The sequence below is a fragment of the Miniopterus natalensis genome, chromosome 6 (assembly GCF_054644295.1).
Source record: "Miniopterus natalensis isolate mMinNat1 chromosome 6, mMinNat1.hap1, whole genome shotgun sequence".
In the NCBI taxonomy this organism is placed as follows: Eukaryota; Metazoa; Chordata; class Mammalia; order Chiroptera; family Miniopteridae; genus Miniopterus; species Miniopterus natalensis.
In genome coordinates this window covers 9,456,480-9,481,219 of record NC_142086.1, presented here as the reverse complement: position 1 = coordinate 9,481,219, position 24,740 = coordinate 9,456,480, and the positions used below count along the sequence as shown (strand labels likewise).

The following is a 24,740-nucleotide window of genomic DNA, read 5'->3' as shown; positions in this document are numbered from 1 at the left end:
TTTGTTCTTCTTTCTCAAGATTGCTGCAGATATTCGGTGTGGTTTTTTTTGGGGGGGTGGTTCATATACATTTCTGGAATATCTGTTTAGATCTGTGAAATATGCTGTTGGTATTCTAATAGGGATTACATTGAATCTATAGATTGCATTGAGTAGTATGTATGTTTTAAAGATGTTAATCCTTCCATCCATGAGCATGGTATATGCTTCCATTTGTGTTTTCGTTGTTGTTGTTGGTTTGTTTTTAATTTACCTTTATTGTTGAAAGTATTACAAATGTCCTCCTTTTTCCCCCATTGATCCCCTCCTCTCTACATCCCTCCCCCCAGGACTTCATCCCTCTATTGTCTGTGTCCCTGGGTTATGCATATATACATATAAATTCTTACGTTAATCTCCCCCCACCCACCTACCCCTGCCTTCTCTCTGAGATTCGTCAGTCTGTTCTGTGCTTCTATGTCTCTGGACCTATTTTGTTCATCAGTTTATTTTGTTCACTAGATTCCACATATAAGTAAGATCATGTCCTACTTGTCTTTCTCTGGCTGGGTTATTTCATTTAGCATAATACTCTCCAGGTCCCATCATGGTGTCTCAAAGGATAAGGGATCCTTTGTTTTTAAAGATGCATAGTATTCAATTGTGTAAATCTGAGAAGATGTTTGATATGATTTCAGTCTTCTTGAACTTGTAAAGACCTATTTTGTGTCCTACCATGTGGTCTAAGTTTGAGAATGTCCCATGTGCACTTGAGGAGAATGCATATTCTGCAGCTTTGAGTGAAATGTTCTGTAAATGCCAATTAAATCCATCTGATCTAGTGTGTTATTTAGAATCACTGTTTCCTTGTTGATTTTTTGTCTGGAAGATCTATCCAGTAAAGACGGGGTTGTTAAAGTCCCTTACTATGACTGTATTGCTGTCAATCTCCCCTTTAAAGTCCTTGAAAAGTTTTTGTTTTGTTTTATTTTTTCCCAGCCTGTGTGAGACTTTTGTTCTGAGGTGGGTCTCTTGTAGACAGCATATATTTGGGTCTTGTTTTCTTATCCATTCAGCTGCTGTATGTCTTTTGATTGGGACATTTAATCCATTTATATTTAAGGTTATTATTGATAGGTACTTATTCATTGCCATTTTATTTCTTTATGCCTATGTTTCTCATTCTCTCTATTTCAACTTCTTATTACAGCAGTCCCTTTAACATTTCCTGCAATGCTGGTTTGGTGGTGATAAACTCCTTTAGCCTTTCTTTGTCTGGAAAGCTCTTTATTTCACCATCTGTTTTGAATTATAGCTTTGCTGGATAGAGTAATCTTGGTTTCAAATACTTGTTTTGCATTACCCTGAATATTTCATGCCATTCCCTCTGGCCTGCAGAGTTTCTGATGAGAAGTCATCTGACAGCGTTATGGGAGCTCCTTTGTAGGTAACGGATTGCTTTTCTCTTGCTGCCTTTAATATTCTCTGTCTTGAATTTTTGGCATTTTAATTATGATGTGTCTGAGTGTGGACCTCTTTGGGTTTTTCTAGCTTGGGACACTCTGTGCCTCCTGAAGTTGTGCGACTTTTTCCTTGACCAGATTAAGGAAGTTTTCTGCCATTATTTTTTCAAACAGGTTCTCTAACCCTTGTTTACTTTTTACCTCTTTTGGCACTCCTGTGATTCAAATATTGTTATGTTCATGCTGTCCCACAACTCCCTTAAACTGTCCTCCTGTTTAATTGTTTTTTCTTTTTGGTTCTCTGATTGAGTGATTTTTTTTTCTACCTTGTCTTCTAATTCACTGATCTGATCCTCAGCTTCCCCCAATCTGCTGTTCATTCCTTCCAATGTTTTGTTTTGTTTTTCTACTATGTTATTCTTAATTTCCTTCATAATTTCTAAATCTTTTTTCATGTCTCCCCATTTTGACTGCCTGCCTGGATTTGTTTCTATGTGTTAGGTAGATCTGCCAGGATTCCCAGTCTTTTGGATGGTCTCTGGTGCAGGACAATGTCAGATGCTGTTTGTGACTGGCCTTGAATACCCTGTTTGAAGTTTTCCATGCTCCACAGCTTCTGGTTTCCTCTGCTGGGGCTGGGGCTGCGTGTGTTTGTACAAGACCAAGATAGGCACCAAAGTCTGCTTTTCCAAGCTCTGAGTCCAGAAGCAATTCAAGCAAAGATTCAAATCACCCAGAGGATGTTATTCAGACTCTTAATGAACCTCAGGCTGTAGAAACTCCACAGAGTGGGGCCAAAGGTTTTCCAACACTTCGGGGCAATTGCTCTCCCCCCAGGCAAAAGTGGCTTGGAAGGTAAATGTGTGCCTGAGAAAGATGTCCTCTGCAGTATGGGGGAATGACTGAGTACTGGGGTCCAGATGGGTGCCCTCTGATATCTGTTCTGCTAGTCAGCCCCCCTGGTTCTCCTCACACTGCTCTAGTCCACTCTGCCTTTTCTCCACCAGTGCCCAGGTGAGCAGCTCCACATGACACTTTGTGCATTGGCCCTTTAAGAGGATGCCTGCATTTCCAGCCATCTTTTGCTGGCAGACAGAAGCCCTGCTGCTTTTCAAGTCAGATATTTTGTGGGCACCTTTCTCAGTTCTTGTGCCCTGAGTTGGGGAACATAGCTTGGGGTTTAGACCCCAGAGTTCTCAGTGGGAACCCCAAACAGCTGAGATATCCCTCCAGACCTTAAGCTGCTGCTTGTGGCAGCCCAGCCAGCCCTCTCATGCCTCTGCACTTCCTACCATGCCTCTGCACTTCCTCTATGTGGTCTCCACGTTTTTGTCCTTGGTTGCAGTTGATTATTCAGGATGGTCTTCCATATTTTAGTTGTAATTCCAGTTTGGTCCTGGGAGTGTCAGTGTAGCTTCCACTCAATCCTCCGCCCCTTCCACTTGTTTGTATCACCCTCTAGTACCTTTTTCAATGTCCTATAGTTTTCTGAGTACAGGTCTTTTGCCTCCTTGGTTAAGTTTATTCCCAGGTATCTTATTATGATTATGATTATTATTTTTGGTACAATGGTAAATGGGATTGTGTTCTTAGTTTCTCTTTCTGAGAGTTCATTATTGGTATATTAAAAATCTCATCCATTTCTGGATGTTAATTTTGTATCTTGCTACTTTGCTGAATTCATTTATTAAATGGAGCAGTTTTTTGGTGGAGTCCTTAGGGTTTTCTATGTATGATATCCTATCATCTGTGAATAATGACAGTTTTACTTCCTCCTTTCCAATTTGGATGCCTTTTTTTTTCTTCTTTTTGTCTGATGGCTGTGGCTAGGACTTCCAGTACTATGTTGAATAAGAGTGGTGAATGCAGACATCCCAGTCTTGTTCCTGATCTTAATTTAGTTTTTGCCCATTGAGTATGATGTTGGCTATAGGTTTTTCATATATGGCCTTTATTATGTTGAGGTATGATCCCTCTATTTCCACTTGCTGAGAGTTTTTATCAAAAATGGGTGCTGGCCCAGCCGGTGTGACTCAGTGGGTTGAGCGTGGTCCCATGCACCAAGAGGCAGCTGGTTCAATTCCTGGTCAGGACATATGCCTGGGTTGTAGGCTCATTCCCCAGTAGGGGGCATGTAGAAGGCAATCTATCGATGTGATGTTTCTTTCATTCATGTTTTTCTCTCTCTCTCGCCCGTTCCCTCCCTCTCTCTCTAAAAATAAAACATATTTTTAAAAATATGGGTGCTGGATTTTGTCAAATGCTTTTTCTGCATATATTGGTATGATCATGAAATTTTTATCCTTCATTTTGTTTGTGTGATGTATCACATTTATTGATTTGTGAATATTGTGCCAGCCTTGAAACCCTGGAATAAATCCCACTTGGTCATGGTGTGTGATCTTTTTAATGTATTGTTGGATCCAATTTGTTAATATTTTGTGGAGGATTTCAACATTTATGTTCATCGGGGATATTGGCCTGTAATTCTCTTTCTTTGTAGTGTCTTTATCTGGTTTTGGAATTAGGATAATGCTGGTCTCATAAAAAGAGTTTGGAAGCCTTCCTTCCTCTTGAAACTTTGGAATAGTTTGAGGAGAATAGGTGTTAGTTCTTCTTTAAATGTTTGGTAAAACTTGCCTGTGAAGCCATCCAGTCCAGGACTTTTGTTTGGTGGGAGTTTTTGATTACTTCTTCAATTTCATCAGTTGTTATTGGCCCTATTCAGGTTTTCTGATTCTTCCTGATTCAGTTCTTGAAGAGTGTATGTTTCTGGGAATGTGTCCACTTCGTCTAAGTTGTCCAGCTTGTTTGCATATAGTTGTTCATAGTATTTTCTTACAATCCATTGTATTTCTGTGGTGTCGGTTGTTACTCCACCTCTTTTGTTTCTGATTTTACTTATTTGTGTCTTCTCTCTTTGTTTCTCGGTGAGTCTGGCTAAAGGTTCATCAATCTTGTTTATCTTTTCCAAGAACCAGCTCTTGGTTCCATTGATCTTTTGTATTGTTTTTTAGTCTCTATGTTATTTATTTCTGCTCTGATCTTTATTATTTCCTTCCTTCTACTTACTCTGGGCTTTTCTTGTTGTTCTCTTTCTAAGTCTTTAAATCATAGGGTTAGATAGTTTACTAAAGCTTTTTCTTGTTTTTTCAAGTAGGCCTGTCATGCTATGAACTTCCCTCTCAGCACTGCTTTCACTGTGTCCCATAGATTTGGGGTTGTTGTGTATTCATTTTCATTTGTTTCCAGAAAATTTTTTATTTCTTCCTTATCTCGTTGGTAACCCATTCATTGTTTAATAACATGCTATTTACCCTCCATGTGTTTGAATGTTTTTGAGTGTTTTTACTGTAGTTGATTTCTAATTTCATACCATTGTGATCCATGAAGATGCTTGATATGACTTCAATCTTCTTAAACTTGTAGGGACTTGTTTTGTGTCCTAACATGTGGTCTATCTCTGATTGTTCCATATGCACTTGAGAAGAATGTATATCCTATGGCTTTGGGATGAAATGTTTTGTAAATATCAATTAAATCCACCTGATCCAGTTTAAGGCCATTGTTTCCTTCTTTATATTTTGTCTGGAAGATCTATACAGTGATGACAGTGTGGTGTTAAAGTCCCATACTGTGACTGTATTGCTGCCGATCTCTCCCTTAAAGTCCACCACGAGTTTTTTATATATTTAGATGCTCCTATATTGGGTGCATATATGTTTACAACACTTATATTTTCCTGTTGGATCAATCCCTTAAGTATTATGTAGTGATCTTCTTTGTCTCTTTTATAGCCTTTGTTTTGAAGTCTATTTTGTCAGATATGAGTATTGCTACCCTAGCTTTTTTTTTTTTTTTTTCCATTTGCATAGAATATTTTTTTCCCATTCCTTCACTTTTAGTCTGTGTGACTCTTTTCTTCTGAGGTGGGTCTCTTATAGACAGCATATATATGGTTCATGTTTAACTATCTATTCAGCTACCCTGTCTTTGATTAGAGCACTTAATCCATTTATATTTAAAGTTATTATGAAAGGTACTTATTTATTGCCATTTTTTTAATACCTATGTTCCTCTGTCTCATGATTTCTTCTTCTTATAGCCATCCCTATAACATTTCCTGCAATGCTGGTTTGGTGGTAATGTACTTCTTTGGCCTTTTTTGTCTGGGGGGGCTCTTTATTTTGCCTTGCTGGATAGAGTAGTCTTGGGTTCAGGTGCTTGCTTTTCATGACTTTGAATACTCCTGGCCTGAAGTGTTTCCACTGAGAAATCAGCTGACAGTCTAATGGGAGCTCCCTCATAGGTAACCTTCTGTCTGTCTCTTGCTGCTTTTAAGATTCTTTCTTTGTCTTTAATGTTTATCATTTTAATTATAACGTGTCTTGCCCTAGCTGGTTTGGCTCAGTGGTTAGAGCACTGGCTGGCAGACTGATGAGTTTGAGTCTGGCCAAGGGCACGTACCTCAGTTGCAGGATTGATCCCCAGCTCCGGTCAGTGCTTGGGCAAGGGGCAACCAATCGATGTGTCTCTTTCACATCGATCTTTCTCTCCCTCCCTCTCTCTCTTTTCTCTCTCTCCTTCCACTCTCTCTGAAAAGCAATGGGAAGAATGTCCTCAGGTGAGGACTGAAAAAAAAATTATGATGTGTCTTGGTGTGGCTCTCTGTGGGTTCATCTTGATTGGGATTCTCTGTGCTTCCTGAAGTTGTGTGACTTTCTGGTATACCAGGTTAGGTATGTTTTCTGTCATTATTTCTTTAAACAGGTTCTCAATTCCTTGATCACTTTTTTCTTCTTCTGGTACCCATATGAAGCTGATGTTAAATTTCATGTAACTATCCTCCTGCTTTTTAATCATTTTTCTTTTTTGCAGCTCTAATTGGGTGCTTTTTATACCTTGCCTTCCAAAGCACTGATTTGATCCTCTGCTTCAATCTGTTTTTAATTCCTTCTGGTGTATTTTTTATGTCAGATATGGTATTCTTAATTTCCGACTGGCTCTTGCTCACGGTTTCTGTTCCTTTTTCATGCTGTTGTAGTTCACACTAAGTTTCTTGTAGTTCTCACTAAGTTCCTCAAGCATCCTTATAACCATTACTTTGAACTCTATGTCTGATAAATTGCTTGTCTCTATCTCATTTAGCTCTTTTTCTGGAGATTCTTCCTTTTCTTTCATTTGGGGGTTGTTTCTTTGTCTCCCCATTTTAGCTGTCTCTTTTGGTTTGCTTCTATGTATTAGATAGAACTGCTGTGCCTCCCAGTCTTTGTGGGGTGGCTTTATGTAGTAAGTGTCCTGTGGGACCCAGGGGTGGGTGCAGTCTCTTTGATCTCCTGAGCTGGGTGCTCTAGGAATGTCCCTTGTGTGGGCTGTTTTGGCTCTTTTGTTGCAATTGTGTCTTGAGTGTTGCTGTTCTGTTCGTGGGTGGGATCTCCCCTCGGGCTGGCTGTCTGTGAGGATCAACCTCGACCACATCGTGCAAGCTGTTGTGCAGGTGCTGACAGAACACAACACAACACAACACAACACAACAAAACAAGGAACAGACAAAAGCATACTAAGTCCCCAACAACAACAGCAACCACAAGAGCAAAGAGAGCATGAGTAATTAAAGAAAAGAATATGGGGAGAAAGAAAGGGGGAGAAAAAAGAATATGGAAAGAAAGAAGGTAGAGAAAAAATAAGAATAAAGAATAGGAAAAGGAAAACAGCATAAAAGAAAAGAGGAAGGAAAATTATGAAAAGGAAAAAAGAAAAGAAAGAAAGAATTCAAGAAAAGGTGAAAAGAGAAAGAAGAGACATGCAAGAAAAAGAGAGACAAAAATAATAACAAAGCAATTAAAAAGGTAAAATAAAAAATAATGCCAAAAAAAGAGAAGCGGCCTTGGCCTGGGCAGACTGGAGTGCCTGCCGCAGCTCCCTTCGGATCCTGCTCTATGTCGCTGAGGCTGAGGGTCCTGTCTGCCGCCTCGGGGCCTCTGGGAGGAACTTTGGGGCTGGCCACTGTCCGAAGCTGTCCACATTTGGCTCTCGGAAACCTATTTGAAGCTTCGAGTGAGCTACAGTTTGTGGCTGCCTCCACAGGGCTTGGCTGTATGCGGGAGAGGCCAAGCTGTGCTCTAGGGCTGGCTTGGCAGCCACATGGGACCCAGGGGCAGGTGAGCAAATGTCCCAAGGACCTAAGGGTCCACCTCCACCCACTTGTGCCTGCCTGCCAGCTGTCAGACTTAGTTACTGAAAGGGCTTTGGGCTGAATCTGGAGGATGAGACCTCGGGTTCTGCCATGGGGGGGGTCGGATTTCAGGGATGATGGTGGGGGTGTTCTCCCATCCCAGAGCCACACGTCTGAATCTGTCCCAGATTATTTCTCTGACCTCAGCAGGGCGGAGTCCCTCGTATGCAGTCCAGTGGGGTCTGCTGGCAGCTGGGTGTTTCTGTCAGCTCTTCTGTGACTGTGGAGAGCCAGGAGGTTCCCAGGACAGTGGGGGGAATGTCCCCACTGACACCCCCTGAGACTGTCCAGACCCATGTACTTGGCCTTTGCTGCTGCCTCCTCAGTAGGGCCCAAGATGCTGGGAGGGGAGAGGGGTATCCCCAAGGCCGGGGTGTCTGCCTTCCCCAGGCTGTTGCTGCTGCGGCTGCTGAGGTTGGGGGTGGATGACCAGGCGCAGGTCTCCTGGCCACCGCTCTTCCACGTCTCCCCCCCAGTGGTTCCCAGCCCTTCAGGCGACTCCAGTCCGCACTGCCCTCCTTCTACCAAAGCCTCATTTGAGTAACTGCAAATGAAAATCCTGTGCTCTGATTTTTTTTAAATGGCTTTATGTCTGACAGGCTCCTTCTCTCTCTGGAGATAGAAGTCCCACTGCCTTTCATGACTGGATGTCACATGGGCTGCTGTCCCCAGCTCTGCTGCTCCCAGCTGTCCCCAGCCTGGGGCCTGGGCCTAACTCCTCCCAGGGCAAACCCCCTTGCTTCTGAGAGCTCCCTCTGCACTCTCTCCCTGCCCCCCATGGAGGCTGGGCCAGCCCCTCTGCCCTTCCTATAGTCTTCTCCTCGGCTAGTCTTCAGCTGGTAATTCAGGGTGAACGTCTCCCAATTTAGTTTTATTTCCAGTTTGGTTCTGGGAGGGAGTGCGAGAAAGATCCACCTACTCCACCACCATCTTCAACCCCCCTCCCCCATATAATTTCTTAAATATCTTTGCTTTATGTCTTTAAATTAGTTAAATACTGTGGTTTTGGGACTATGTAGGATAACTCTAAATTTTCCTGGAATTTTCCAATGCCAGTAATGACGTTCAAGATGTTTCAGTTGTTTGCTTAGTTGGAGGTAGTGGTGTAAGTTCATCATTAATATCTGAGCGAGCTGGAGGGATTTGATTGAACTATGGCTATTCGCAGATACAGATAAAATGTGTTAAGACTATAAATAGGATACCATTCTTTAACCAAGCACAGCTTGGTTTTTCTTATTTAAAACTTTTAAAATTTCACTTGTTTTTGACTAGGTAGCACATTCACACGGTGCTCAATTTAAACAAACACAAAAGGATATACAATAAAAAATCTACCTCCTACCTCTGGCCCCCAGTTTCCCTCCCCAGAGGCAGCCTACCTTCATAGTTTTACTTATAAAAATATTTTATTCTCCAAAAAAAGCTTCATCTATCACAGCGATGCAAGCTGCCTTTGCACTGAACTCTAACCTCCCCTGGAGTTTAAACTGCTAATGGAAAAAAATGGAGTGTGAGTCAAAGGATTTATTTAAGAGAGGCAGCACATAACTCACAGGACTCAGCTCCATGTAGGCTTTAATTAAAAACTCTCAAGCTCCATGGAAATCTTGCTGATCTTAATCTTCACCTTCTTCGGAAGAATCACATTTAGAGAATTTCTTATCACTGGGTTTGAGAAAGAAAATATTATCTTGAATCTGAAGGAGAATTGCCTGCCGAAGCCATAAATATTGGTTTCTATCCTACCTTAGTTTCTGCTTGGATCAGATGATAAAGGAAGGCTATTCTAAAACTCTTCCTATTTCCTGTGGATGTATGACGACAGTTCAGAACGGCTCACAACAAAAATGCTTCATGAATATACCCCACTCCCCAAAGAATGCAGTCACACCAGCTCTGCGCAATTTGAACTAGCTTACGAAACCAAAGGCTGCGTTCTAAGTCATGTTACTGTTTTGCATAATTAGATGCATACAAATTTAAGTAGTACCATTCTTTTTTTAAAAAAAAAAATTTAATTGATTTTTAGGGAAAGGAAGGGATGGAGGGAAGGAGAGAAAGAAACATCAATGTGAGAAAGAAACATTGGTTGGTTGCCTCCTGAATGTGCCCTGACTGGGGCTTGAAACTGCCACCTTGTGGTGTCTGGGACAATGCTCCTTCCAACTGAGCCACACCAGCCAGGGCAAGTAGTACTCTTCTTACGTTACTTCATACAATACCTTCTGAGAATCTAGGAAAGCTAGAGTCTCTTCATTTATTTTGGTACCACTTAGAAATACCAAGATGGGAACCAAACACTTTGGCAAAGTTTAAAAACTTAAAGTAAGCAATTTTCTTTTTGAAAAGGTGCAAGTAGATATGAAATAACTACAAAATATTTGGGTTTTTTATTGTGTTTATATTTTTATGTGAATTATAAGGTTCTTGCTTGTGTGAAAAAAAGGAAAGACATTAGATAAATTACGAGGTGATGTACTCCAAATACATTTTGAAACAGCCAGTACATTTTCCAGTTTTCCCGCATATCACACCTTCTGCTTTAAGGGTAACGTAGACACATTTGAAAAAGGGAAAGGAGGTGGGGTGACATAAGAACAGTGGGGAAAGAGCGTTGCATCCATTTTTCCTTCTTTGGAAAAACTCCTAAGAAGCCGTAAGAACTGTTTGCTATGGCAAATATCTCCAAGTTCTGTTGACGCAGGAGTCAGTCCTGCCACTCACTGTGGATGCTGCAGCCGCTGGGTCCTCGTAGGCTGTGGCCTGAGGCACTGCCAGGCCCAGGTCACTGTCCAGCAGGGAAAGTTCCTGCTTATTTGGTGCTGCAATTCCAAAATTTGCCTCCTTCATTCTAACTGGTGTTATTGCAGAAACTATTGCTTCATTTTGTTCACTGCTGTCACCCAGAACCTGGAATAGCACCTGGCACACAGTAGGCTCTTCATAAATATGTGTTGAATAAATGAGTTGATAAAGACCTTGAGAAGTAAAGTACGAAAACTAACAAGAAGGGATGTGACTGTTACCAGAAGCAGGCATTAAGATGCCTTTCAGGGTTTGGATTCCCTCCCGTCCTCTGGCATCTCTCCTCCTCTGCCCTCAAGGCAAGGTGGCCCGGTATCCTTGCCCCTTCCCTATCCGGCGTCAGGGTTCTTAGCTACAGGCAGCACAAATGAAGCCTGGGCAATTTCAGCAGCAGACAAATATATTGAAAGGCTATTGGCTAGTTCACAGTCAGGCAGGAAGACTGGAGGACCTGGGCTCAGAGATTACGCAGCCAGAAACAATTTCTAAGTCATGCCCAGACCCAGTCCAGAAAGGCCACCCCGCAGCCACCCCTGAGCCCTCGGAGCGGGCACTGGACACGGCTGCCAGTCCTGCCGCCAGGCCTGCGATGCCTCAGCTCCGCCCAGAGGCTGGATTCCCCTTCTGCGGCGTCTTGGCCTTATTGGCTCCTAATTCTAAGTGGGGCTGGGTGGGTAAGCCTGTCGGGAGCACCGTGGGCTGAGAAACAGCTATCTGGCAGGTTGCGCCTTCGAAAGTGGGAGCTGAGCTCAGTCTCCCTGACATGCCTCTACTTCCTCTGCCTTCTTCTATCAACACACTTCCATCAACCCACAGGAGCCAGGGCTGGGTTCAAACTTGGCTAACCTTCTGGCACCTTTGGAATGTTGTTTTATAGTAAGATAATTGGATTAATTATAGTACCATTGAGTAGATGTCAATCAGACAAGTTGAAGAAGTTGGAACTGTATTAGTTGGTCTAAAATTGATTAAAAATAATGTACATTTTAGCTTTTGAAAGGCATCATTAAACACCAAAATCCAGAAGATACATAATATGTGAATTTAGATTTTAAATATATTTTATACACAAAACATGTATAAACATGCTTCTTAAAAATGTATAATTTGTAAGTGAAAATATGTTTCAAAGAAATGTCTCTCTCTTCTAAGATAAGACACAAAAAAACAGTACGTAAAGAATTTGGTGAAGAAAGGTGTTCCAATTCAGTGTCTAGACTTCAAGAGTAAGCTCTCCAGGATGACTGTCATACAAAAAGGGAAGTCTCTGAGGTTTAGATGTTTATGAAGACATCTCAACTTGAATTCGTTCAACAAAAACAAGCATTATTTCCTCTTTTGGTCTACTCTGAAATAGTTGGGGAAAGTTCCTGCTTATTTGGTGCTGCAATTCCAAAATAGCAAAATATAAAAAAGCAGAACTTGTGAAAAAAAATACAGCAGTGCTCAAAACTTGCATTAACTGTCTTCTTTCTGTTTCTCTTTACCTTTTCCTACTTTATTGTTAATGCCCATATATGTCTGTACAGCGAATTGCATCTGTTTTTGTTTTGTTTTGTTTTTAAGATCCAAAACAAACTTTATTTAAATAGGGAAAAAAGGATATTAACAACTCAAACACTGACTAATGAAGCTTTGGGTTGCCTGGAAGTCCGTGGCTCACCAAGACTATTTTGCGGAAGCAGTAGAAAACTGCATTTGGTAATTTTCCCAGTATTCTGGTTTCTTCAAGCTTGCAAAGATTCAGAACCCTTCAATGACAACTTGTGGAGCAGCAATATAATAAAGTGATGCCCTTAGAAGTCAGTCGTCACAAAAAAGACATGATAGCCGAGCTCTGTTGAAGTCCCAGCCAGCAAGGCCCACAAAGGAATGAAGCCGTAGGACAGATTCGCGGCAGTAGACCCTTCCAGTTTAGCGCGAGCAAGGCAGAAGGCGCATCTAAGTAACATTGCAATGCTGTACCAGCTGTGTGTTTTTTAATATTGTGTGATCCATGCTTAGGGTCAGAGCCAGACTTACATCACCCAGCCATTTCCACAATGAGTATGGCCAGAATAGTATCAAATATCCAGATCGGAATAGATCCAAGGAACCAGCTACAAGGTGCCGTCTTATCCAGTTTCAACACCAACATGATCAAAAAAAGTAGTGTGAAAAGCCAGGTGGGTAGTGTTAGGGTTTTGGCTGGTGACATGGGGCTGTGAAAGATTTCACAACTGAGAGAAAAGATAGATGTAAAGAGGGAGTTTATTTTACTTTCCCTGTGAAGGGGAAAGGGCTGATGCATGCTAATCAATACAAGGCCAAGAAACAAAGGGCAGCTTGCTTTTTTAAGAGGGCGCTGTTGTTAGGCAACAGGGAAAGGGGGCTTGTCTTGAAGTTGAGCAGATAGCAGGGAGGTTGTCTTGAAAAGTTACAGTTTGTTTGCTTTCCAGGAGACAGTCCAGCAGATGTCCTAGGGAGGGGTCTTATCAGTATTTTTCCCAGGCCTGTAAAACATGCTTCGAGCAAAAGTTATGAAGAGTCCAAAAGAGGCTGGTTTGAAGGGAAAGCAGGAAGGGAACTTTCTACTAACTAGAGACTCCTTGGTGCGAATTATCCCTGAGCTGGGCAAACAGCAAGGAGAAGGGGATGCAGGAATGTAGCCTTGAGGGTAGCTTACCTTGTCCGGCAGTTTGAACAGAGGGGCTGTTTGAATCAGAGGAGCCAACAATGTTGGGGCTTAATTACCAGGTGCTTCTCCTAAACTGTGGAAAGCCACAGCAAAGGAAAGAAGGCCTTTTCTTGTCATTACAGGTAGTACTCTCTGAGCTGAGGGCATTTTCATTTAAATAGTTTAGAGAGGCTGTTATGCAGAGTCAAAAATGGGAAATATACCTCGCTTACTTAGCTAGTGAATGCTTTATAGCGCAGTATGCAGAGCAGATGCTTGGGCTCCGGGAGGCATTTTCTGGGCTGGCCTGCTCTCCTGGCCGGAGGCTGCCAGTGGGATGTGGGACTGAACTGGTAGCACCGCTGGCCAGGAACGGAGAGGGGAGCGAAGGTCGGGGAATCCGCCCATTTGGATCCTTGGCCTATTCCGCACTTTTCCCCCATTAAGTCCAGAACCGGTTAAGTGATAATCAAGAACAAGATCTCCGTTCTCCTCTCCAAGTGACTGGTAGAGCGAATTGCGTTTGTTTTTGAAGACAAAAGTGGAATTATTCCGATGGAATAGATCTATGTATTTGTGTTTATTGAAAAGTAAGACACTTCGCGTACCTCCTACCGTGATGTCTTAGGTTGTTTGTAACGGGGAAAATCTAATTTTATGTATGTCCAACAATGATTTGTATATATATTGTTTACTTAATAGCATCTGACGTCCTTGGGTATAACTACCAGTGTTCCCTCTTTCAGAATATTTGGGAAGGGCTATCACATGGGTGGATAGATTCCTTCTCTTACGTAGGTAAGGTAAGTTAGCAAATTGCTGTGAATTAGCATCCAGCCGCTCCCCCTCCATACAAACACCGTGACGAAGTGTCTCTAACCCGTGTGCTTAACTTACGATGGGTTTTTCCCACAAAAACAAGGTTTATAAAATGGTGGATACAGAGAGTTAAAAGTGCACTGAGAACTATTTTCCAGATACATTATAAATTGAATGGGCCTGGGAAGTTCTTGGTTGCCCAAAAAGAAAAACAATTTCTGTAGGTGTTAATTTTCTTGAGATTTAAGAACCTGTCTTCATTAATAATTAATATTTTCTCCCTTGCACTTTTGATTTTCTTTTTTTTTTTTTTAAATATATCTTTATTGATTTCAGAGAGAGGAAGGGAGAGGAAGAGAGAAACATCAATGATGAGAGAGTCATTGATTGGCTGCCTCATGCACATCCTCAACTGGGGATCGAGCCCGCAACCCGGGCGTGTGCCCTGACCGGGAATCGAACCCTGATCTCCTGGATCCTAGGTCAATGCTCAGCCTCTGAGCCACGCCCTGCTGGGCTGCACTTTTGATTTTCACCTAAAGATTGCCAAAATATTTTGCAATTCTACTTTGTATTACTTGTTTCACAGTGTCAGCATTAGAAATCTTTCAAACCTGTGATGAATTCTTGTGAGTTTATTTGAGCCAAACTGTTGACAATTGCCCGGAAGCCAAAACCTCAACAGATTGAGATAACACTCCTGAGAAAGGCCGTTTTGTACCTTGTTTTATGCATTACAATCTGAGAGGGAGACATAAGTGGGTTTCACAGAATCCATTGTGATAGGTTCGGGAAGTGGGAGAAAGCAAAGCGGTGAAACCTCTGGGATTGGATAAAAAGTGAAATGATGGACACACTTCTTTTACTTAGGTGGATGCAAGATGGTTAACTGTTAACAATTAACTCAATAACGATGAAGGGATTTGTGGTCTCTGCAGTGGTGCCTGTGTTTTGAGGGGTCCGGGGGAAAATTACTTTGACATTCCAATGATAGGTTATCCTAGATGCAAAAAGGCAGTCATCAACAGGCTTAATTAAGGTAAAGATTGACCTTTGTCAGGGAAGATACCAGCCTAGGACATCGCTACCCACCATAAACTGCTTTTAGTTAAAAAGTTTTCATTTCAGACCATCCTTGGTGGTTACTTTAGGTAGCTGAGTTTGCAAGGCTGCCACGCAGGCCTGCCCTGAGCTTGTCAGGTTAGCATGTGGCCCCTTTTCGTCCACAACAGCTATTTGTATACGTAGTTATAGATACTTAGTTTTACATATGTATAAATATATGGTGATTTGTATTCTTAGGAGCTCCTTTCAAACTTATTTCTCTAACATTATATGGTAGCTTGTTAGCTGTTAAGAGTGACATGGGCCTTTACTATTTTGTTCATACATTACCCATTGAATTCCTTTTATTTATTTATTTATTAGTTATTTATTTTAAAATATATCTTTATTGATTTCAGAGAGAGGAAAGGAGAGGAGAGACAGACAGAAACATCAGTGATGAGAGAGTCATTGGGATCAAGCCCACATCCCGGGCATGTGCCCTGACCGGGAATCGAACCTTGATCTCCTGGATCCTAGGTTGACACTCAGCCACTGAGCCATGCCTGGCCGGGCTACCCATTGAATTCTAAACATAAATTAGTACCCACACCAGGGCTGAAGGGAAATCAGAGTAATCATAAAGAAATAAGGAACAGTGATTATATCAAATATAATTTTTCTCTTTTGTCTTTTTATTCCATTTTTTAAACTTTTTTAATTTATTGGGGTGACATTGGTTAATAAAATTATATAGGTTTCAAGTGTACAACTCTATAATATTATTCAGTTTTCATAGGAATTTCTTCTGGCCTATAAATATCACATGGATTGGGTTGGCCAGATACTTGCTTTAACATAGCCATGGGAAAGCATGAGCCATGGTAAAGGGAAAGAGTGAGCCTTATGTCCTTTAAATTTTTATTGAGTGGATTTATGAGAAGCTATTGAGAAAGATTGTCCCAAGCACTTTAGACTCAGGGAGCAGCTCAGCTTGCTGGATGGCTGAGGCTCAGTGATTTGAGTCACTAAAATGGACCCTAGATTAAAGCATCACAGCCTAAACATTCATCAATAACTACTCCTTAAAGGCTCTGCCAAAGAGATTTGCATGTTGATTATATTATGGCAATGTGTTATCTGGGAGGTGGGGGATAAATTTAATGCATTATAAGCCAGAAGCAGGGAGGGCCCATGGAGAAAGCAGAGGTGAATTTTGATGGGAGAGAGAGGGAGGGGAACAGGGGAAGGAAAAGACAGCTGTGGCTGGCTGGAGCCGCCTGGAGGAAATTGGAGGCCAGCTGAGGCTTCTAGGTTTTGCCCAAGGCCCCTCTGAGAGGAAGAGGTGGGGTTACAAGTGCACCTAGCGGCAGCTGTGTGACCCCCATCTGCCACGCAAGCCACGGGGCACTGAAGGAAACCCGTGATTGACCTGAACCCGCTAAAGAGGAAGTAAAGCCAGTTTTTTGTTGTTAGAAAAGTGGAAATGTTAACAAATTTTCCCTCCCCACCACTTTCCCATTTTCCCCATGTCCTGTGTTTTCAGTTTTGGTTAGGCTTGATTTAACCGTTGCTAACAGAAGGATTAATGCTGTCCCCCAATTTTCAGTCTCAACTCTATTTCAGATATTTCAGTTCCGCTTGCTTTCCTTTTCAGATTACACAATAAAAGGAACAAAGGAAACTTTTTCACTTATATTTAACATTTCCTTTTAAAATAATAAATATAAATGCACATGGTTATTTTTTAAGGTCAAGTGATACAGACAATGAAGAGCATAAAATGATACGCAAAATTCCCCTCCCAGCCTGAACTCAATTCCACTCCCCAGAGATGATAACCTCGCAGAAAGGAGTTTTTTTAAGCGAACGTTAAGAATCCCTAGCATTTCCAAATAAAAGCGCAGCCTGATGGAGGCGTTGTTTTGAAACGAACACCCCCTTAAGTGCAGCGTGGATATAAATTATCGACACTGTGCAGCTGGGCCAGCAGAGGAAGGAGTAAGAAGGATCTGGAGGCCCTGCCCAGCCTCCTTCACTGTCCTCAAAGCAGGAGGGCTCCTTAATATCCTCAGAGAGGAGAGCAAGGCCCAGACCAGAAGTCAGGGACTTAACTGCCCTTTGCTTTCATCCTTAGCACAGGCCCTCAGTGCCACCTCCAAAATACTTATGTCCCCACCTCCAGACGGTGCTCATTGCTGAGTCCCCTCCTTCTCTCTCCCCTCAGGAAGAAGACAAACCCACTCTCTACGTGTTCAATGCTGTTACCCAAGAGACTATGTGGATAATGGAGAACGCTTCCCTTCTTGGTAAAAAAGTGTCCGAGCTGAGAACGCTGATCTCTTTGAGATGCGGCTTCCCCGTGAGTGTCTTCTGTCTCCGGACCCCGAGGGGACTGGAGATGTACGACTGCAACACCCTCAGGGACTATCAGGCTGACACCGGTACTGCCCTCTACCCTGGACACCAGCTACTCCTCAGCACTAGGTTCTCTGATACCAGCTTCTCAGCAACGGAGCAGTTGTTTCTAAACTAAAGCCTCTGTAAGCGCCGCGTGGTTGTACCTCTCTGGGTCTGGTTCTGTGGACCAAGCCCCAGGGAGGGTCTCGTAGCCCTGCCATGCCTTGTTCTCTTTACTCAGAGCAGGGGGACTTAATAGTCTCAGGAAGGAAGGGTAAGACCCAGACAAGTTTATAGCTTTCTCTTTGAAATATGTCTGCAGTGTATATAACAGCAAGTTCAAGTACATATTCTTTTCTTCTTTTTAGCACAAGTGGTAGCATGTGATACATTGTTCTGAGCCTTGCTTTATGCAATCTCCTTCCAAGATATTGTTGGTTATGATTTGCTGCTGCTTTTAGGTTATTTTTAATTGAGGCTCACAAAACATTGGCATCAATGTTCGTCCCTGTTTTTTCTTATTTCTTATTGCTTTAATTTAGTATAGTGCTCATTTGACCTCCAACATTTACAGTTTAATATACTCCGAATACCAGTAAATGAAATTTGCTTTCTGAAGTCCATTATTATACAAAATGGAAACCTGTTTTTGCCAAGTTGACTGTTTACATTTCTAACTAAATTCACTCCTGGGTCAGAGCATGCTTTTCCAGTATAAACAACTTCTTTTTTTTTAAAAAAAAAAAATTTTTTTTTCAGTTGCAGTTGACATACAATATTATATTAATTTCAGGTGTACAACCCAGTGATTAGACATTACATAACTTACTAAGTGATCACCCCAATAAATCTAGTACCCATCTGACACCATACATAGTTACTGCAATATTATTGACTATATTTCCTATGCTATAATTTACATCCCCATGACTATTGTGTAACAACCAATTTGTATTTTTTAATCCCTTCACCTTTTTCACCCATCCCCTCAACCCCTCCCTTCCCATCTGGCAACATCAAAATGTTCTCTGTATCTATGAATCTGTTTCTGTTCTACTTGTTCATTTGTTTTTTAGACTTAGTTGTTGATAGATATGCATTTATTGTCATTTTATTCATATTTATTCATATTTTTATCTTATTTTTCCTTCTTCATAAACATTGTGTGTAGTACTGGTTTGGTGGTGATGAACTCCTTTAGCTTTTTCTAGTCTGCGAAGCTCTTTAAATATCCTTTGAGTCTAAATAATAGCTTTGCTGGGTAGAGTAATCTTGGCTGTACGTCCTTGCTTTTCATCACTGAATTTCTTTTAATTTATTTTTTAATCCTCACCTGAGGATATTTCTTCCATTGCTTTTCAAAGAGAGAGGAAGGGAGAGAAGAGAGAGAAAGAGAAAAATTGATGTGAGAAAGACACATTGATTGGTTGCCTCCCACACATGCCCCAACTGAGGACAGGGATTGAGCCTGCAACTGAGGTCAGTGCCCTTGGCCAGAATTGAACCCTGGACCCTCCAGTCTGCAGGCTGATGCTCTAGCCACTGAGCCAAACTGGCTAGGGCCATCACTTTGAACATTTCTTGCCAATCCCTTCTGGCCTATAAAGTTTCTTTTGAAAATCAGTTGACAGTCTTATGGTTGCTCCCTTGTAATAACTAACTGTTTTTCTCTTGCTGCTTTTAAGATTCTCTCTGTCTTTAACCTTTGTCATTTTCATTATGATGTGTCTTGATTTGGGCCTCTTTGGGTTCATCTTGCTTGGGGCTCTCTGCATTTCCTGGACTTATATATTTATTTCCTTCACCAGGTTAGGGAAGTTTGCCATCATCATTTTCTCACATAGGTTTTCAATTCCTTGTGCTCTCTCTCTTCTCCTTCTGGTTTCCCCATGATGTGAATATCAATACACTTGAAGTTGTCCCAGAGGTTTTTACTATCCTCTTTGTTTTTGGATTCTTTTTTCTTTTTGCTGTACTGATTCTGTATTTTCTGCTTTCTTATCTTCAAAATCTCTGATTTAATCCTCTGCTTCATCTACTCCACTGTTGATTTATTTATCCTTCATTTCCGTTAGTGTATTCTTCATTTCTGACTGGTTCTTTTTTATGTTTTCTATCTCTGTTTTTATGTTTCCTATCTCTTTGTTGAAGTTCTCACAAAGTTCATCTACCCTTCCCCTAAGTTAATTGAGCACACTTATAACCAGTGTTTTGAACTCTGCATCTAGTAGATTGCTTGTCTTCATTTTGTTTAATTCCTTTTCTGGAGTTTTGTTTTGTTCTTTCATTTGTGACATGTTTCTTTGTCTCCTCATTTTGGTAGCCTCCCTATGTTTTTTCTTATGTATTATGTGGAGATGCTACATCTCCCAGGCTTGGTACAGTGGCCTTATGGAGTAGGTGTCCTGTAAAGTCTGGTGGCACAGCCTTCCCAATCACTGAAGTTGGGCATTCCATGTGTGCCTCCCACCCCTTGGGTTGTGTACACCCTCCTGTTGTAGTTGAGCCTTGATTGCTGTTGACACGTTAATGGGAGGGATTTACCCCTGGGCCAATCAGCTGCAAGGACTGGCTGGTAACCACTGTGAAGGATCAACTGTGCAGGGTCCCACTCCATAGAACAGGACTCCACAGAGTGGAGCTCTGGTGCCTGCTGAGTGTGCCACTTGAGTGTGTCATTTGCGGAGGTGATTAGGTGGTGCTCTGATGTGGTCTGAAGCTGTCCAGCAGGTGCACTGGCTCTGGGATCTCCTAGGAGATGCAGGCCAAGGTCAGCCACAACCTGTGTCCTGCCCAGAGCCACTGGCATGAGCTACAAAGCAATCTACAGATGGCTGCTACTTGTGCTGCACTTGGAGGTGCCTAGGAGAGGCAAAGCTGGGAACTGAGGCCAGTTGCCACTAGTGCCCTGCCTGGGGCCACCTAGCAAGAGGTACAGGGCACACAGAGACCAGATACTACTTGTTTGAGAGATTTTAGGAAAGTCTGAAGCATGAACCAAGATAGGCCTTTCTTATAGAAAAGCCACTGGAAACAGCTTGGGTGGGCCTATAAGTTGGATGGGGTGGGGGGTCTCAGGGAATCACCAGAGCAGGGCAAGCAGTGTTAGGTTGATGGAGACTCAGATATGGTGCCCACCTGCTGGCTCTGTGGGGGAGGGCTCAGAAAAGGATCAATGGTCTCTGCCAGCTCTTCTGTATGGGAGAAAGCTGCTCTGCCCCAGCTCTTGCCCTAATGCTAGACAACTCAGTTCCTCTCTGTAAGTCCCTGGTGCCTTTCCAGCTGCTGCCCCAGGGCTGGAGCACAGAGCAAGTGAGTTCAATTAAGTCCATATGTGGGCCCCATAAGAGGAACTGCCTGGGACTCCCGCAGACTCCATCTCAGTCAGCCACACTCCCTGCTGGTTTTTACAGCCAGAAGGTATGGGGACTTTTCTTCCTGGCACTGGGACCCTGGGTTGGGCGGCCTGGTGTGGGGCTGGGACACCTCACTCCTTAGGGGTACCTCTGCAGCTGAGATATTTCTCCTGATTTTATCTGCCACACATGGATGTGGGATCAGCCAGTTTAGTGTCTCTGCCCCTTGTAAAGCACACACCTGCTCTGCATGCTTGCTGGGGATTGGCCCTGCCCAGAACATGGCGGCGGGGGGGGGGGGGGGGGGGAGGCGTTCATGTGAGTAAGGGCACACAAGAGGTTTTTGTCCCCAGGCAACTTATGATCTAGTTATTTAATGAAATACCAAAGGGTAAATGAGAAAACTTTACTGTTCTTCCAGCCTATGTTGCTCAGATCATGATGTGACATTCTAGAGCTTGAAGAGAAATTAGAAATAGCTTGGCCCAACCCAAATTGCTACATATTTAAAGAAAGCAAAAAGGTTCTGAATGGTTAAATGACTTGTTCAGGGTGTGTCAAGAACAACACAGCAGCATCTTAAAACAACCCTGTAGGAATAAGTGTTTTCAGATATCAGGTTAGAGGCTGGAGCATAACCAAGGTGGACTACTTTGGCCACTGTGAGAGCACAAAGCATGGGAGGAAAAGTGAGGGAAAAAGGGACTCAAAGGGAAAGGAGAAAGCCTTTTGCCTGCTTCATACCTTTGACAAAAGCATCCCTAGCATTCTTTAAGTAGCTCACCTTTTTAAATTAGTGGATACAAGAGTCCTTGATCAGCCCCTCTTCCAGGTTCTTTCCTTTCTAGTCAGTGAGTCATTCCTGGCGCTTTCTGGAGTTAAACCTTCACTGTCTTCCAAAGGAGGAGAAGCAGTTGAGTTCAGATTGAAAATAAAAGATTTAAGTAGCTCAATTAGTCATGGCACAGACTAGCTCATACATAAGTATACAAAATTGTCTCTGCATCTGGGCATGTTCTGTGACTTGGTATAAATGAGACATGCACATATATACTCGGTTATAATCCAATATGACAGTTCAACGTAGGCTGAGGGGCTCAAGGGAAGGCATTTGGAAGAATGTGGGGCCTGAGCACACAAAGGGGCAGAATTTTCTGCGATGGGGAGGGGAGACATTCCAGGCTCCTGGCCCAGGAGAAAAACATGAGCCAGAGGTTCATGGACATGGCTTAATCCAGGGGGACAGAAAGCAGGAGACTGTCGTGAAGAGTGAAGCCTCATGGAAACCAATGGGAAACACAGCTGAGGTCAGATTGAAGAGGGTCTTAGGGGTGAGGCAACAGAGCACAGGCTTAGTGTGCTGAGACTCTGAAATCATGTGCATTCTGGAAGACGTGTGCTTTAGCAAAAGTCACACCTGGTAGCAAGTGGCATGGAATATAGAAAGGAGTCAGGAGAGACCGGAAGCAGGGTGATATGCAAACTGGCACTTACTACTGATAACCCCAGTATTAACTAATTCCACTAGCAATGGATGAGACAACCTGAGAATTTCAGGAAGAAGAGACAGAATGTCATGCTGGCAGAGGGAGGCACCAAGGTTCTGCCACTAGGATAACGGTGGTGAACTTGGGAAAAGGAACTTATCTTTGGGTCCTAAACTTTAGATATAAGGAAGGTCAGAGGTTTCATTTTTTCCTGCAAGTTACTCAGCTAGTTAGTGGCCAAGCTGTAAGCACAAACACGACAAACATGGAGCTAGGCCTTGAGAGATAGTTGGGTTAGCGGATATCACCGTTGATGTCCTGCCCATGGAGCTGTGGGTCAAGCTCTACAAGAGGTGCTTTCCTTAGAAGGTAATTACAGCGGGACGTGTTGAGTGCCAAGGGCCAGTGCTAAGGACATCCTGAGGTCTGGACAGGTAGACAGAAGAGGGGTCAGGAAATGAGACACAGAAAGTTGTCTGAGTCAAGAGGAGAACTGGGCTTTGCATTGTTACAGATGATGAAGAGACAATTTTCAGGTTGCCAAAAAAGGCCAAAAACAATGTCCAAGAAATAACTTTTGATTTGGCTTAAAGGTCATTGGTGAACACAGAGAGAATAGTTTCAATGAAGTGGATAGAGACAGTAAGATTGCAGCAGTTAAGAAGATAAATAATGAAGAGATTACCTGGCCGGGCGTGGCTCAGTGGTTGAGCATCAGCCTAGGATCCAGGAGATCATGGTTCGATTCCCGGTCAGGGCACATGCCTGGGTTGCGGGCTCGATCCCGAGTCAGGTACGTGCAGGAGGCAGGTGATCAATGATTCTCATCATTGATGTTTCTCTCTCTTTCTCTCTCCTTCTCCCTTCCTCTCTCTGAAGTCAATAAAGATATAAAAAAGTAAAATAAAATAATGAGATTAAAGGACTCTTTTGGTTGTAGAATATTTAATGATTAACTTACCAAGAATTTATCAAAGCTAAACATCCCCAAATTTTTGAATATTTGTGATTTCGTGACTTGAGGTTTAGTGACACGTTACATGGGTGCGCACACACACACACGCACACCCCTTTTCCTGTACTGACCTATATGGGACAGACGTTCATTTGAGCCCTTTCCTAGCCCCCGAGTCTCTATCCTGGCCCTTACTTTCCTCCTGCTTATCTATGTGCTTGTCTGCCTGTTACTCTGACTATATTTTATATATTCTTATAAACTGATTTTAACCCTTTCTGGAATAAGGTGTACCTAAATAAATGAGTAAACAAAGAATGCCTTTCCTTTACAGGGTAATGCCATTGGTGCTTTTCACTGCAAGTGCCTTGTGGCAGGTTTCATGGCCAGCCTGAGCACACTGCATCCGAGAGGCCGTCCCAGGAGCAGACTCCTGTCAGCTCAGACCCTGAAATCTGGGCTGGCTCCAGGGTCCCTCTACCTCTCCTTGGTTCCTCTACGAGGCTCCCTTAGGCCCCTTGTAGGACTCCTGTGCCATTTTAATTTCTTTTACAGATGAGACCTGCTAGAATATATACACTCAAAATTGGGTTGTTTCCAACAATTTACACTGCCAATCCAGCATGCCTTTATATGTACTATCTTTATTGGTGCTCCTTTAGTTCTGATCAATGTTTTGTTTTGTTTCTCATTAGGGGAAACCCAAGCCAGAGAAAGGTTTTCTATACTCAAGAAGAAAGAGCCTAAGTCAGATAGGCAGGTTTTACCTCAGGATTCCAGAGAAATCTGGAATTTGGGATACAGGGATCACATAGGCAGAGGTTGGGCATGATTCCCCAGAATAGGCACTATTACTCACACCTGTTTCCCTGCATGGTAGATGGATAGGTTTGCAAGCAGAGAGTGGGTGGATCTAAGTTTTGTAAATATATACAATTTTTGGGATCCCTTAAAAAATAATCCAAAATTAAGAATAGAGAATTAGAAAGCTCATATAGTGAGAGGCCCTGAAGCTGAAGTCTCATTAGTTTTACTTTCATTTCAGTTATAGATTATAGTTGTATTTTCTGGAACAACATAGCATTTTTCAAGTAAATTTCTATTTCCCAACAGAATCCCTAAACTTATGAAGAAATTTAATGGGCGACAAAGGAGGCATTACAAATTGATTGGGATGGAAGGATTAGCCAATAAATGGTGCTGGTTAACCTGCTTAGGAATTCTCTGGATAAACAAAAGCTGAGCATTGAGCATTAACAGAAAAAACATCCATTCTTAGCTTCGTTCTTTTAGAAATTAGGACTGCTTTATTGCAAGGAACTGAAATTGATAGTTATAACATTTGCTCCCAGATAGGGAATTAAAGCAGAATGAAATGCAAGTCTTGATGGAGTGCTCTACTGTTGATTTAAATCATGTAGCCATCACTGTGGTTTTCAGAATCAAGGCCCATCAGCAGCGGACAGGTAGAGCTAAGGAGAGTGGGGGTTTTGAGGTGAGGCAACCACTTAGGGAAGGAAGATGAGCTAGGAAGATCC

The 24,740-nt window shown here is 42.5% G+C and overlaps 1 protein-coding gene and 1 pseudogene across 1 annotated transcript in view; one reads left to right on the top strand and one right to left on the bottom strand.

The window, feature by feature from the left end:
* ANKUB1 (ankyrin repeat and ubiquitin domain containing 1) overlaps positions 1-24,740 on the top strand; it is a 48,061-nt gene that overhangs the window by 4,356 nt on the left and 18,965 nt on the right. The window contains exon 3 of the mRNA XM_016221593.2: positions 17,232-17,448. Within this exon, the coding sequence (XP_016077079.1) occupies positions 17,232-17,448 (217 nt within the window). The remainder of the gene's footprint in view (positions 1-17,231; positions 17,449-24,740) is intronic.
* On the bottom strand, positions 11,804-12,688 carry LOC107543868 (transmembrane protein 60-like; annotated as a pseudogene).